Consider the following 12,485-nt stretch of genomic DNA (forward strand, 5'->3'; position numbering starts at 1 on the left):
GTGTTAAATTTCAAAAAATCTAGCAAATTAATTTGAAAAGCAAAAATTATTTTACTTTTGAGAGTGTATATGTAAATTGTATATAACTAAGTTTTTACTGGTGAAAAAATCCCTTGTATTGTGTCTCTTTTACAGGAAGTCAATTTTAATATGATGGATATAGGTCGAGATGGCTTATTAAAAAGTGTTGAGCAGTTGATATCAGAAATATTCATTCCAGCCTTACAGACTATGGACCGTGGCTGGGTTGAACCTCAGCAAGTTCCCAATATTAAGCAGGACTTCCTTCGTGCCCTTGAAGCATTTGTTAGTGTTCTATCAGGAACTCAGCAAAGTCTGTTGGAAAAGGTAGTGTGTTCATGTGGGAAATAGAAAGTGAGCTAGCTGTAGAATGCCTCTAGCTCTGGACCTTTTGAATTAACTGCTGTTGTAGGTTACTCTAAAATTTGCTTTTGTTAAAGTGGAGAATAACCCAATGCCTCTGTTTATTGTCACCAGTAACTCATTATACTTCGATCTGTGGTTTTAATAGTTCTGTAGGTGCTTCTGCTCTTGTTTATTCTGGGGCCAGTTCTTTAGAGCTATTAACTTCTTGAATTCCCACTGGCTGTGGTCACTCTTAAATGTTAAATGATTAATGTATGACAAACTGTTGTTGGTTTCTACTCAGCTTTTATGAAGGAAAGGGCATGAGAGCAGAACTGCCTGGTTGAATTCTTCAGATTCTGGATTCTGGAATTTTCCACCTCTGGCTTAAGCCAGTTTAATTTGGAGTGAGCTGGGAATAAGAAGTGAGATATCCCAAGTAGGGCAATGAGTTAGCCTTTAAAGTTCCTAGATTATTTGCCATGAACATTCAATTTTTTTTAAACTTATGTTTTAGGTCAGCCTGAAGAAATGTGAAACATATGACCTGAAAACTCTACGAGGACCTTCAGATTACTTGATGGTTGCTAACAGCATAGAGGATCTTGAAAAAATAGAAATCTGCATGAGAGAATGGACCAAACAAATTGAACAGGTGCTACACGGGATAAATGTGAAATATGACAACATCTGCATCTTGGCAGATATGTTTAATCCTGTTGATGTTATAGCTGCCTTTCTATACATTTGGATGAGTTCAATATCTTTATTTTAATGTACTGTTGGTATTTTTTTTTGCTTTTACTTCTCAATGGAAATATTACTGAGAACTTTTCCATGTGCTTGTTAATACGGGATACACCAGTTGGGAAGCTTAGTCCCCTGTCTTTGATTATTACCTGTTATTAAACTACAAAAAACTTAATAGTTCCCAGTGGATTTAATGAAAACAAAAACAACACTGTATTTGAGTGAACACCTTTCTTAGTGGTCACATTTGTACTTTTAAACATGCTTTGCAGGTTATTTGCAGAAAATGTAACTGTAACAATTGCTCTTGGAATAGAATCTCTTTAACTTGGAAATAAAGGGATCAAGCAAAATCAAGTTTCTTATATGAGGTGGAGGCTAAGTTAGGTAATTTATCAGGCGGGGTTAATACCACTTGTTAAAAGAAGAATCAATCCATGCTACCTCTGCAGATAAAAAATATGAGCATCACTCACATTACTGTGTGATAAAAGGTTCTTGCAGAAAATGACCAATTGAGAAAAGAAGCAGATGACCTTGGACCACGAGTAGAGCTTGATTACTGGAAAAAGAAACTGTCAAAATTCCACTACCTTATGGAGCAGCTGAAGAGCCCGGATGTGAAGGCAGTGCTTGCTGTACTCACTGCTGCTAAATCCAAACTGCTGAAGGTTTTTATTTTAAATTATGACAGATAAAAATACTAGAAATGCTCTTAATACCCTAGCTCATTTTGATAACGTATGTAACAATGCTCATGGGGAAAATGAATTACATACAATTGAAACATCTCTGGCTTTTGTTTTCCTTCTCTATTCCTTAGCTTCAGTACATAAAGTTTAAATCTAGTTCAATTTATTGAAAAAGACTGGGAATCCCCTCAGTCTAAAGGATGATAATGTACTTAATCCACATAACTCAGCAGAAATGAATAATTAAAAATATTTGATTATAATTAAAATAATTTTAAAAAGTTGATTATTAAATCAGATTATTGAATTAATGGACTGGATATTTAATGACAAAAAAAATCAATCTCCCCATTTTTAAGCCTCATTTTTATGTTGTTATAGTGCCTGTCAAAATTGTTTGTGGAATCATAACTTACATTGACATAACAAATTTAAAGTCCCATCACCAACAGAAAATAAGTAAATAAAACAAAAAAGCTCATCTCATCAAAATGAGATGTGGAACAAATACACAATTATATATTCATAACTCATATACTTTACAGCAGCCTGACTGCACACTACCACTGACTATTTAGCTGAGTGGTCTAAACCAGCTGTCTGTTCACAGTCAAGTTATTGAACCAAGACAAGGACCCCATGTTGAGTGAACAAGTATAATTCTGAAGTAAAAGATCAGTGCTTTCAAATGTGTTTAGAAGCTAATGACAAACCAAAGTGATCTCAAAACTTTTTTTTTTTGAAATGCATACTTTTATTTCTTTTTTTCAACCTTCTATTCTTAGAGGTGGAGAGCATTGGATATTCGCATCACAGATGCAGCAAATGAAGCTAAAGATAACGTGAAGTATTTGTATTCTCTGGAAAAATATTATGACCCATTATACAATAGTGATCCTGTAAGCAGAACTTTTAAATTCTTAACATAAATGTATTGAGACAAGCAACATGAATATATTCTGTAGTATGAGTATGGAAATTAAACAAAACATTTTACATATGCAACTCCAGTTTGAGATTTTGTGCAGTTGTGGTAAAAGTGGATTAATGGGAATTTCTGACTACAAAATAAAGTACTTGTTATTTTCACGCCATAGTATCTGTAAAGCTTTAGTTCTGATGATTCTGTGCTATGGGAGAAAGTGAATTCCTTAATATTAAAAAAAAAAAGAAAAGTAAACCTAATGCTATGCTAAAGACAAAGTTTGATTTTTTTTTTTTTTTGTGTCAGTGGCTAAGTAGTTGTTAGACTAACATTTATAGGGCAATTTTTAGCTTCTGGGGTAGGGAAAAGGTAAATAGGATTATGTAAATATTAAGACAAAAGTATACATCACCTTCTCATACTATAGTATGAGACTACTACAGTATAGTGTTCTATTCATTTAGTATATTATTATACTACAGTATAGTATTCTATTCATATAGTATAGTCTCATACTATAGTATGAGAATGTGTAGGATGATGCAAGCATAACATGCAATAAACAAAACCAGCCACCCTAAAGTACAGGACTGGAGGAGTTTCCCTGGTTTTGAAACTGACTGCATGTGACTTGCTAGTCAAAGAAATGTGACTTGTAGCCATGAAGACTCAAACCTGACCTGTCCTAGGTTCCTCTCTCTCCTCTGAAACTTCTCCCAAAACCAAATTGTTTCCGAAGAGTGCTCTGGGCAACCATGTTTGTTTCCATTTACTAGGTGATATTAGAGCAGTGTGTTCTTTCAGTGTTTGCAATCTGCTATTTGAGTTTCTCTATTGAAAGGTTATTGGGTTATGATACCCATAAAAACAGAGTAAAAGCTTGGTGAAGGGGTTATCTCTACATGCAAGCTTACACCAGGTTTAGCAACTGAGCATATAAGCGCTTTTTTTTTTTGTGAAAAAAGTGGTTCTTTTGAAGAAGCCTTTACTTCTACCAAATTTCACTTGCTGATCTGAATTTTTCCAGCCAAGATTCCAGTGAAAAATTTTCCCCAAAATTAAATTGTAGAGCTTGGGGAATGATGTAGGACAGGCAGCTCTGCATGAGAGGCCCAGGTAGACATGGACAGAACCATTCCAGAGACCATGTTCATAATTCTTCTGCATTCACTAATAAGGTGGTGTGATAATATGGGGTAATAGAGGTACTGAGCAGAGTTCAAACTGTGTATTTCTTTCCAGGTCTCAATGCTGGATGCTATTCCAGGACTCATAAATGCAATTAAAATGATTCAGAGTATCTCTCAGTATTACAACACTTCTGAAAAGATCTCCTCACTCTTTGTGAAGGTTGGTGCTCAGCAGGAAAAGAAATGTTCCCAGATTGTTTTCTAACATTTATAGGGTAATTTTGGGAAAAGATAAATAGGTTTATGTAAATACTGAGACAAAATTATGTGTTATGTATTGTTGCTTGAGTGCAAGAGAAAACACGAAGGAACCAAGCAATTGGGGAGGCAGCACTTCAGCCACTATAATGCTGCTTTTTGAACATATAAAGAATTGGAAATAGTGATAAACTACTTCAAATTTGGACTTATTTTACTCCTGTAATTTGGAATTATAGGAACATTTTCAGACTTAAATCTCACCTCTGATGTACATAGAGAAACTTTTGGTTGCAAGTTTTGCTTGTTATGAATGGCTTTTCTTGTAGAACCAACTACTTTAAATTCATATTGCCCTTAAACCTCCACATGTTTGTATGAAGAAGGAAATGGATTGGAAGGACAACCTGTTCTTTATCATTTATACTGTCATGGGATCTTGATTTTACCTTTTGCTTTCAGACCAGACAAAGTCTTATAACTTTGTAGCCTTCAATGCTATTTCAAGGCTGGTACAAGATGTGTAGGTTTAGGAGGAGCATAGTTAACCAACAAGATTTTTGTCATGTCATGTTCTGGAGGCTGGGTGTTGCAAGGAAGACAGTCCATCGATGTGGCTGCTATTTGGTATTGCTATTTGTCAGGCTTTAGTTCAGTGGAGTCAGAGGAATGGGAGAGTGAGGATGGCAAGACCTGCTTTGTCTTGGAATGCTGTTTTTTTCATTAAGTTAAAACTGCTTTTAGGTGACCAATCAGATGATTACAGCATGTAAATCTTACATAGCAAACAACAGCACAGCCACCATCTGGAATCAACCGCAGGAAAGAGTTGTGGAAAAGCTACAAGCAGCTATTAGACTTAAACAGGTAGGTGGGAAGAACATCTAGAAAACAGATTACAGGATGATATTTAAAAGAGCAGGAATAGGAAAATTTTATGTGAGAAAGCACTGTAATAGTGAAGAAAAATGAATTAACTGAAAAATATCCACTGGAACTGGAATGTTTATGCTGAAGCTAACAAGGAATTTAGTCTGTTGTCTGCTGATCTTCTGCAAACAGAATTTTGATGCTTAGTCTATCTCAACTATGCTTATAAGAGAATTGCTTGTTTTTTCATGCCTATGTTTCTCTATGTAGTGTCTTCTCACTTGATGTGGAGAGTTATGAAATAGAAATTAAAACAAGGAGAGTTACTGAACTGAATATATTCCAAAGATGTGTGGAAAAGCTATACGTTTATCAAGTGCAAATTAGTGAACTGAGAAGAATCCAGACGTTCAGTTGACCTAGATTTGTTAGGAAGATAGCCTTTGGGTTTTTTTGAATACGCTTCTGTGATAATTTTTTAATTTTATTTTTCTTTGTTCCTTTTTTCCCCTTAAAGTGTAGTATTATAGGATAATTTGGCTGGAAGGGTCCTCAGCAGGTGTCTAGTTCAAGGTTCTGCTCAAAGCCAAAGCAAGGGCAGTATGAGATCAAACTTGGTTTCCCAATCTTTTATTCAGTCATGTCTTGAAGTTCTCCAAGGATGGAGAGATTGCAGAGCCTTTTTGGGCATCCTCTCTCACTGTTTGACTGTTCTTGGGATGAAAGATTCTCTCCTTATATCCAGTCAGAACCTCATCCATTTCAATTTATGCCCTTTGCTTCTTGGCTTTCTGTCCATGTGTTACTGTGAAGAAGAGCCTGACTCTCTCTTTCATAATCTCCCTGTACATATTGGGAGCTTCAGATAGGCTTTCTGCATTATTTTTTTTTTTTTTTCATTCCCAATATGTGCTTGCAGGACTAAAGCTTTATCCTAATACCTCCTGAAGCAAAAAATCTTGCCTAATTCTAGCATAAATTAGTGTAAGTTTGTATGACACCTCACCATCAGCAATGAGCACTAAATTTGTGTTTTTCTATCAAATTGTCCAGTTGCTGCATGAAAATATGTAGAAAAAATAGGTATTAATGTGCATCTTACTAGTTCCAGAAACTTTCAGAAATTCAATATATTAAAACTTAAAATTTGAATCATGAGCAACATAGCAAAATCTAGACCCTTTGTATTGATATGTCCAAGTGGGGTTAGGAAAACCTGGACCCTTTGTATTGATATCTCCTAGTGAGGTTATTCATATATAAATGTGATAAAAAGAATGAACATTTTGTTATAAAGAGAGTCACTATTGAAAGAAAACATTTTAAGCAAATCTGTTGACTATGTACTTTCACTCTGGGAAGAATTTAGCAAGTTTGGAGTAAGGTTTGTGCCTTGTTATGAATTCAGAATGAAAAGTGGATGCTATGGAGCAGCATTAAAACTTCAAGAAGTTATTTGTTCTTGAAAGTGATTTTTGAACCTTGATTACTCAGTAAAACTGCTCAGCATGCAAACATTTTCAATCTCTGGGAAACTGGGTTGTCATCTTGGTTATTCAGTAAACATATCAAACCCTGCTATGAAATGGAGGGAGAACAGAATTTCATGCTAGCTAAGGATATGTACAAATACATACCTGTGCAGTTTGGTCATTTGATCAAGTGTGTAATCCCATAATGGCATTGATGGATTAGTTTTCAGATGCAAATTCTGTTACTCTCTTTATAGTGTTCATGATTGTTTATTGATGAAACTTCTACTTGCAATCAGGTTAGGATAATACCTATATGTGTAAATTTTGTTCTAGCTAAAGACAGTGCCTTTTGTTATATGCTTGATATTTTTAAAAATTCTTTGTTTTAAGGAGTATCAAAATTGCTTCCACAAGATAAAAGAGAATTTGGAACAAAATCCAGCTGAAAGACAATTTGATTTTAGTGAGATGTATATATTTGGAAAATTTGAAGCCTTTCATCGTCGTCTGGTAAAGATAATAGATGTTTTCAGTACTATGAGAACCTACTCAGTTCTACAGGAATCTAAGACAGAGGGATTGGAAGGAATGATCGCAAAATATCAGGTACATACTAGATTTTATACATGAGGTCAGTCTAACTTGAACCTTTATGAAACAATCATGAAAATCAGGGAAGTGCTTATTGAGAGAAAAATTAACTCTTTAAATGTGCTAAAATTACTGGGTAATACCAATGTAAATATGTGATTACTGGGGAAATGAGCAGACAAGATGAAAGAAAAGGTGGACATGTGAAAGAAGTATGGTAATATCAAAGCTGATTGAAAAAAGCAACAAAGTGGGGTGACTGTGACAGGAGTAATGGGAGCATGGTTTTGTGCTATGATCATGAGAAAAAATGAGATGTGCTACATTTCCATCTCTACAAATGTTTGGCTAGCTGTGAGTGTCCCTTGGCTCATTAGTATTACTGTGCAGTTTTCTTTCTTTTTTTTTTAAGAGAAGTGTGACTTGAGCAACAAGGAGATCTTTTAAGAATATAAATATGTTAAGTTGTGCTCTTTTCCTTCCTTCTTTCTTAGATAGCTTTCTTTTCTACCAAATGGAGTCTGTCCTGCTTTTACTGAGCCTGAGTTAGCTTCATTTTTTCTGTAACTTTATTAGTGCAGTACTATAATTATGGTGCCTGTGAATATTAAAATAAATCAGAAGGTTTCAATGTGTGGACTTTGTAGACAGATTTTTGAGATCACATATGAGTCAGTGGCTGTACAGGCAAATATGTCATTCTAGTTTGCTTTACTCTGTCCTCTGCCTTTTTGTTGTGGTCAGAAGTCAATCAGTTTGCTTTAGTGAAATAACTGCAGCGTGAAATGTGGCCATTCCATGGTCCTTCCTGGTTTGATTTACTCCCTCTGTAGTCTGGGTTTTTGATTACTTGAATACATCATTCACAGTAGCCAGTTTTCCACTTTGCTATAGTCTTCTGGGAGCTAGCCAGGCAACAGCTGTAAGGATAGCTTAGTCCAAGACTCTTCCATGTTGGCAGGATGGGTGTGGACTGCTGTAAATTTTGTTTCCAAGAGCTGCTCTCCAAAGCTGTACCACCAGGCTTCTCAGCAACCCAGGTTGCTGAGAATTTTCAGATCATGCCAGTGAAGGCAGTCTTTTGGTAGGCTGGAACACAGGAATCTCATTTGTATGGGGCATTTGTGTCTGAAAAGCTGCCACCAGTGACCATCAGCCCAGGCTGTGATGCAAACTTTAGACAGATACACCTCATTATCCATTGCAGCACCCAAGTCCTCAAACAAGAACTTTGTGTGAGACCCAGCTGCTGTAAAGTCAATTGTGTTTCAGGATGAAGAATGCTTAGGTAAAACAATGTTACGTGGAAGGTTCGGCATAGGTTGCATAAAGGGCAGAAAAGTGATCACATTTCTTTTTTAGTGACAAAATTGAAGCGTTTAACATGGACCATAGCTACAGTTAATATGTGATTGAATATACTCTTAAATTTTTTTACAGTAAGAGTTAACTATTTTGCTGTTCTTTATGCTTTAACACTTAGTCCCTGTCTAGGATTTGCTTGTTTGAGGAAAAGATGGAGTTTTTATTCACAGCAATGCAATGAGACAGAATTTCAGTTGACTTACCATTAAATGATGGAAGTCATCTGAGCTGGAAATATGCTGAGCTTCATACTTATACTGTGGTAAACTACTAGGATGTTGAACAGTAGTTTATCATTAGAAATCCTTTATCTGTGTACACCTCAAGGGAGATGCTGATTAAGATATACTTTCATGTGTGTAGACAGCAGCTGTGTAACAGAAGCCAGGAATACTAAGTTGTGGGCTGGTGATGTGCTGCATCTTACTGTGCTTTTTAAATAGTCTATTTATATATGGAATCAGTTGTTTAAAGGACATAGAAGATAAGAATGTGAAAATATTTTTCTCTGTTGAACTTTTTTGAACTCTGAAGTTTTTTATAGAAATGTACTTCTGCATGATAGAATATTTAATGAGTAAAAAATGACTTTGATGAAAAGCAAGTCTGAATTTTCTGTCAGTTCTAATTGACTTAAAGCAGAAATAAATAATACAAATGAAGTTTCAATGGACATTACACCAACTTGATTCCAGCAAATATTTCTTTTAAGGGGTTTGCTTATATTGCTCAGTAAGTACTGGGAACTATTAGGAAAGCTAAAATGCGAACATGCACAGCCTGTTGTGCTGAATGTTTGGTGTGGTAAGTATTTTTCATAAGACATTTTTTGGTAATAGTTTTCTTTTTCTGTGAAATTGTTTAGAGCATTGCTGAAAACATGAAGAATAAGCATTATGATTTCTTGGATCAGCGGAATACTGATTTTGACCAAGACTATGAAGAATTTTGCAGAGACATAAATGATCTTCATGTAGGTTGTATTGTACAATTATACAAAATAATTTAATTTATTTAGGAATCCTTATTATCCTCTCTGAGTTACCATAAAAATATGCAAATGTCAAAGTTTGTATTCTGAAATTGAAAAATTATTCCAATATATTTCACTTTGAAGCTTTCATTTACTATCTTTCAGACTAGTTTAATGGAATGGGCCACTGAGGGCCTCCAACAAAAGGATTTTTCATTACTGCATGCTGGCAAGAATAACAAAAATGGATGATTTCATTGAGTGCATAGGAGTGTAATATAAATAAGTCAGATAATTAACTTTCCAGTAGTTCTGAAATCACAAGCTGGGGAAAGGAAAGGGTATCTGCAGAACAAAAAATAAATAAATGCTTGTCTTGCTTTGGTTGCCAGAGAGGTAAGCAAGCATTCTTTGAGGCCTCTCAACATGGTGAAACATTGGAGGGTACAGAAGCTTTTGCTGGTTGCAGAGCTACACAGGGAACTTAGAAAGAAAAAGCCTTGAAATTTGGCTGTGTTTTGTTTAATCATTGTGGGAAGAAATAAAGGGAAATATAATACTTTTTTGAGATTAGTGCCACAGAAACAAATTATCTTCTAATATATTGCTGGTTAAACCCTGTCAAATAATACTTGGCATATGTGATATGTGTTTTAGGGACTTATCTGATGTAGAATTATTTACTCTTCTTCAGGATGAATTAAGGAGGTTCATGGACACTACCTTTGAAAGTATTCTGAACACTGAAAAGGCACTGAGTATGCTGCAGAAATTTGAAAGGTAATTTGTCCTATTTAGATTGCTAAAACTCTGCCAGGCAATGGAAATAAAATGAGGATGGTGGAAAGGGGGGGATGGAAGGAGAGGAGAGTAGGAGGCATTTTCTTAAATACAAAAAAAACCAACTCAACCTCTTTACTCTCAGCTGTTCAGCCCTGTTAAGAGTTGTCTTAGTAGCTTGAATGAATAAAAGCCATATTTTTTTGTATCAGAAACTGCAAAATATAAGTGGACTTTGAACTTCATCTTTCAAAATCAGCTTAAGCACAGGAAAACAGTCTGTTAGCCTATTTGCCTTAGCTTTGTGCTCGAACAATGACATTAGTTTGTTACCACAATGCCTTTAGAAGAGAGCAAAATGCTTTTATTAAGAAACAGTGAAATTTGTCTTTATAAATTAACATTGTTGCAAAACAGCTTCACTCTTTATTCTGTCAGTTTTTGTATTATAATCTGTTTAATAGAATAGACAGTGAGTGGTGAATTGGTTACAGTTTGCTGCACATAATTTCAGCCTGGTGTTTGAAAACAGTGACAAAACAGAAAATGTGTAGGCTTACTTGGAAACTTTTATCATCTGGTCTAAATCTTTGTTGCTTGGAATCAGGTTGTGACAGCATTTGTTCAAGCTGAAAACTCTGCTGCCAAAGTAGTTATTTTCTAAAGCATGCAAGGGAATCTGGAACAACTGTTTTCCAACAATGCATTAGAAGGATTTCAGAAGTGTTGAAGGAGTTTTTTCATTATTTTTCCTAAGCAGATTGCAAATTCCAAATCTTGGCATTGATGAAAAGTATCAGAAAATATTTCAAAACTATGGCCATGACATAGAAACCGTCTGTAAGATCTACACTAGGCACAAGAAGGACCCTCCACTGGCTCGTAATCTGCCTCCAATAGCTGGCAAGATCTTGTGGGCACGTCACCTATTCCATAAGATCAAGGAGCCCATGGAGACTTTCCAGAGATATCCAGCAGTTCTTCAAACACCAGATGGCAAGAGCATAATCCGCAATTACAACAAAGTAGCAAAAGTTCTTATGAAATTTGAGGTGATCTACCACAGGGAATGGCTTCAGCAGGTAAACCAGCTGGTTTTGATTAAGATATTCCTTAAAGAAAAAAAAAATGGTGTTATCCCTGGTTAGTAGCAGTAGTCAGGTATGCTTAACCTGACTTATGCTGACTCTCAAATCAGGGGTGGAATAAGAAAAATTATTTTACAAGAAAGTGTTCCTGTTAAAAAAATAGGGCCTGTAGTACCTGTAGCTGATTTTAGGAACAACTGAAAGACCTCTCATTATAACTAAGTAGTTAGACAAAAAACATATAATGAATATCCAGTGGTAGATTTAGCTGCTCCTCTGTCTCTGCCACGTTCTTCTGACGGGTGCAAGATCATCATGTCTGGGGAGAGGAGTTTTGTCAACTGGTTGGCCAGAAGTGAAAGCACAGACAGAGGTTTCCTCTGCTCTGGATAAAATGAATTTTGAGTGATAATCCATGGGTATACTCTGTAAATACACATGTAAAAAGCATCCAGTCTGAACAGATAATAGCATACTCAGTGCACAAGTGGGCTGTGAGCCACTTGTGGGTTAATCCTAATAGGCAGTTAAGCACTACACAAATGCTCATTCACTTTCACCCGTGCACACCTAGTGAGACAGGGAAGAGGAAAGGAAAAGCAAAAGCAAGAAAACTTGTGGGTCAAGGTATGTTGTTTAGTTAGTAAAGGAGAAATGGAGCAATAAAGGGGAAAAAAAAGGCTGCAGAGGCAATTTCTCACCATCTCCCATGGGTCAAACAATGACTAACCAATTCCAGATCCCAGAGGGTGGCTAACCCTTTCAACCCCTGCCTTTCCCTTTTTATTGCTGAGCATGGTGTTATATGGCAAGGAATATCCCTTTGCTTGTTTCATAACATCCTTTTGTTATTTCATGACATCTGCCTGGTTTTGTCCCCTCACAGCCTCTTTTGCACACTTCATCCCTGCTCCCAACCCCAGTCTAGTCACTGTGTGGATGGAGTGAGAGCAAGAGACGGCCTTGATGCTGTGCAAGCACTGCTCGACTGAAACATCACTGTGTTATCAGCTTTGCTTTGATAACAAATCTGATGGCACCACATAAGCTGCTATGAAGGAAGTTAAATGCCGACAGAGAAAATGAACCCAATCAGAACCAGTACAAAGTACTTTTGTTTCCTATTGACAGTTTTGGGATACATGTGTGTGGGAAAAGGGGGAGGTGGGGCCTTGCCCTGGCGAGGTAGTGCACCTCACCTCTAGAGCAGGTATCTCAGCCC

General features: G+C 36.2%; 1 protein-coding gene across 5 annotated transcripts in view; it reads left to right on the forward strand.

Moving 5' to 3' along the window:
- The window catches only part of DNAH5 (dynein axonemal heavy chain 5), a 136,284-nt gene that overhangs the window by 30,427 nt on the left and 93,372 nt on the right, over positions 1 to 12,485 (forward strand). The window contains exons 5-14 of one of the 5 annotated variants that reach the window (XM_064428407.1): positions 136 to 348; positions 884 to 1,021; positions 1,611 to 1,787; positions 2,594 to 2,707; positions 3,976 to 4,083; positions 4,866 to 4,988; positions 6,857 to 7,072; positions 9,288 to 9,395; positions 10,090 to 10,175; positions 10,936 to 11,257. In XM_064428407.1, the coding sequence (XP_064284477.1) occupies positions 136 to 348; positions 884 to 1,021; positions 1,611 to 1,787; positions 2,594 to 2,707; positions 3,976 to 4,083; positions 4,866 to 4,988; positions 6,857 to 7,072; positions 9,288 to 9,395; positions 10,090 to 10,175; positions 10,936 to 11,257 (1,605 nt within the window). Of the gene's footprint in view, positions 1 to 135; positions 349 to 883; positions 1,022 to 1,610; positions 1,788 to 2,593; positions 2,708 to 3,824; positions 4,084 to 4,865; positions 4,989 to 6,856; positions 7,073 to 9,287; positions 9,396 to 10,089; positions 10,176 to 10,932; positions 11,258 to 12,485 lie in introns of those variants that run through there. The other 4 variants (XM_064428372.1, XM_064428376.1, XM_064428367.1 and 1 more) reach the window with 4 other exon arrangements.

Source organism: Passer domesticus, chromosome 1 (genome assembly GCF_036417665.1).
Source record: "Passer domesticus isolate bPasDom1 chromosome 1, bPasDom1.hap1, whole genome shotgun sequence".
Taxonomy (NCBI): domain Eukaryota; kingdom Metazoa; phylum Chordata; class Aves; order Passeriformes; family Passeridae; genus Passer; species Passer domesticus.